The sequence below is a fragment of the Myotis davidii genome, unplaced genomic scaffold (assembly GCF_000327345.1).
Source record: "Myotis davidii unplaced genomic scaffold, ASM32734v1 scaffold358, whole genome shotgun sequence".
NCBI classification, from domain to species: Eukaryota; Metazoa; Chordata; class Mammalia; order Chiroptera; family Vespertilionidae; genus Myotis; species Myotis davidii.
In genome coordinates, this window is record NW_006290768.1 from 78,519 (window position 1) to 80,636 (window position 2,118).

Consider the following 2,118-nt stretch of genomic DNA (forward strand, 5'->3'; position numbering starts at 1 on the left):
TAGAATGAAAAGGTTTGCAAGCTCAACTTAAAAAACTAAGAAAGGGCTAGGTTGTGGATGTGTCACTTTAATGCATCTAATAGTCCAAATACACCTCAGAATTTTGTTTTTCATATTTTCCCCCTGTTCACTAAGCCAGCCTCAAGGGCTCTAAGACACCCCCCCCGCCCCCTTGGGACAGAGTGAGGGAGACAGCTCTGGTTTCCCTTCAAGGCATGTGACCTCCACCAGGCCAGCATCTGTGTCCATTTGTTCTTGGGTGTGGCTTTGGGGACTGGGTGGGGGGTGCTCTGGGGGCGGAAGTGGGGGGAGGCGAGAGGAGTGATTGCTAAGACCCGCCAGGACGCCTCACTCCCCGGGAATGCGCCCCGGGCGGCCGTGGGTGGTTATAACCCAGACGGGGTGCCAGGCGCCGGGGAGGAGGCGGCGGCGGGACGGCGCGGGCCCCAGACGTCTGCGCTGAGCTCTCTGTCCTCCCTCCCGGCCCCGACTGCAGGGTCGGTTCCCAGGTGGGCAGTGTCCCCGGGTCCCTCTCCGCCCGGGGACCCGGGGAGGGGAGGAAAGAGAGGGGGTTCCCAGCATCACTTGGCCTCCCGCTCTCTGTCCCCCTGCCGGGTGCAGGGACCATGGCTGGGAGAGGACCGCCCTGGACGTGGATGGTCGGTGCCCTGCTCACAGCTCTCCTTCTGCGGGTGACAGGTAAGCAGAGGTGCTGTGTGCTGCGTGCTGCGTGCTGGCCGCTGTGCCCGAGGGCGGAGGGCGCTCTGTGGCCCGGGAGCGCCTGTCGGGGGAGCGGGGGACGGGAAGGGGGTTTCCCTTCAAGGCATGTGACCTCCACCAGGCCAGCATCTGTGTCCATTTGTTCTTGGGTAGATGAGCCTGGCGCACAGTAGGTGCTCAGCATGTACGTGCTGAATGAGTGTGTGGCTCTTACAGCCTCGTGGGGACAGACACCTGGAGGAGTCACAGTGAGAGATGTTTGCACAGAGTCGGGGGCACCCAGAAAGACCGGATGGAGAAGAGGTCAGGACAGGCAGCCCCAGATGGCCTGGGACCAGGGAGGGACAAGTCGCCTTTGGGGTTCCCCACCCAGTGCCCCATTTCTCAAAGGGCCAGGAGCCACCCACCCCCTCAGCCTCAGGGGGCCCTGCCCAACTTTCTCACCCACGCCTGGCTGTGCAGCTGAGCCACCGCACCTGCGTGGGGTGGCGGGGGGCAGAGGGAGGGAGAGGTGGGCTGGATCCTGACCCCTTTCTGCTCCCTGCTCCATAGCACCAGGGTGCCGCAAGAGAAGGGCTTGTGGGGTGTCTTGGCAAAGTGGCCTGAGTTTTCTGGACCCAAAATGCAAGGTTGGAGAGCTCAAGGGACAGAAAGTTACAGAGAGAGAGAGACTCAGAGAGAGAGAGACTCAGAGAGAGGTTGCGGAGGATTGAGCACAGGGGAGGAAAGACACAGAAACCCAGAGGTGGAGAGAGATTGACAGGAATCACACACACAGGAAGGGGCGAGGATATGATGGGGGCCATGGTGGGGCTTGCGCGCCTCACAGCTCAGGAAACTGTAGGCGTGAGGTTCGCACGGTGTCTCGCGCCCCAGTTATCCCTCCATAAAGCCGTTTAAAAAAAAAATAAAGAAGAATTGCAGGGGGTATTCGACAAGCAAAGTGCTCCGAGGCATACCAAAGAGAGGGGATCGTGGAGACGCAGAACAAGGGCCAGATGTGGAGCCACACAGGCGAGGGAGGGAGGGAGGAACAGACACGTTGAGACACAGAGAGACCGAGAGAGAGAGAGAGAGAGAGAGAGAGAGAGAGAGAGAGAGAGAGAGAGAGAAAGGGATAGATACTCTATGGACACCTTATCCCCAAAGAGACTCAGATAGATTCGGAGGGAAGCCAAGAGGGAGAGACGGAAAATGTGGAAGAGTTGGAAACGGGGAGACGAGGGCTGGAAGGGTGACAGGAGGTGAGAGCAGGCGCGGGGAGCCGGCGGAAAACCTGAGCCACCCCCCAGCGCCCTCCCCATCCCGAGGCCAGGAGGCAGGGAGTGGCTTTGGGGACTGGGTGGGGGGTGCTCTGGGGGCGGAAGTGGGGGGGGGGGGAGAGGAGTGATTGCTAAG

General features: G+C 60.7%; 1 protein-coding gene across 1 annotated transcript in view; it reads left to right on the forward strand.

Moving 5' to 3' along the window:
* The first annotated feature begins 566 nt into the window (after positions 1–566).
* LOC102765026 (kallikrein-5) overlaps positions 567–2,118 on the forward strand; it is a 14,277-nt gene continuing 12,725 nt past the window's right edge. Inside the window, exon 1 of the mRNA XM_006763854.2 lies at positions 567–699. Coding sequence (XP_006763917.1) covers positions 627–699 — 73 coding nt within the window. The 5' untranslated portion in view covers positions 567–626. The remainder of the gene's footprint in view (positions 700–2,118) is intronic.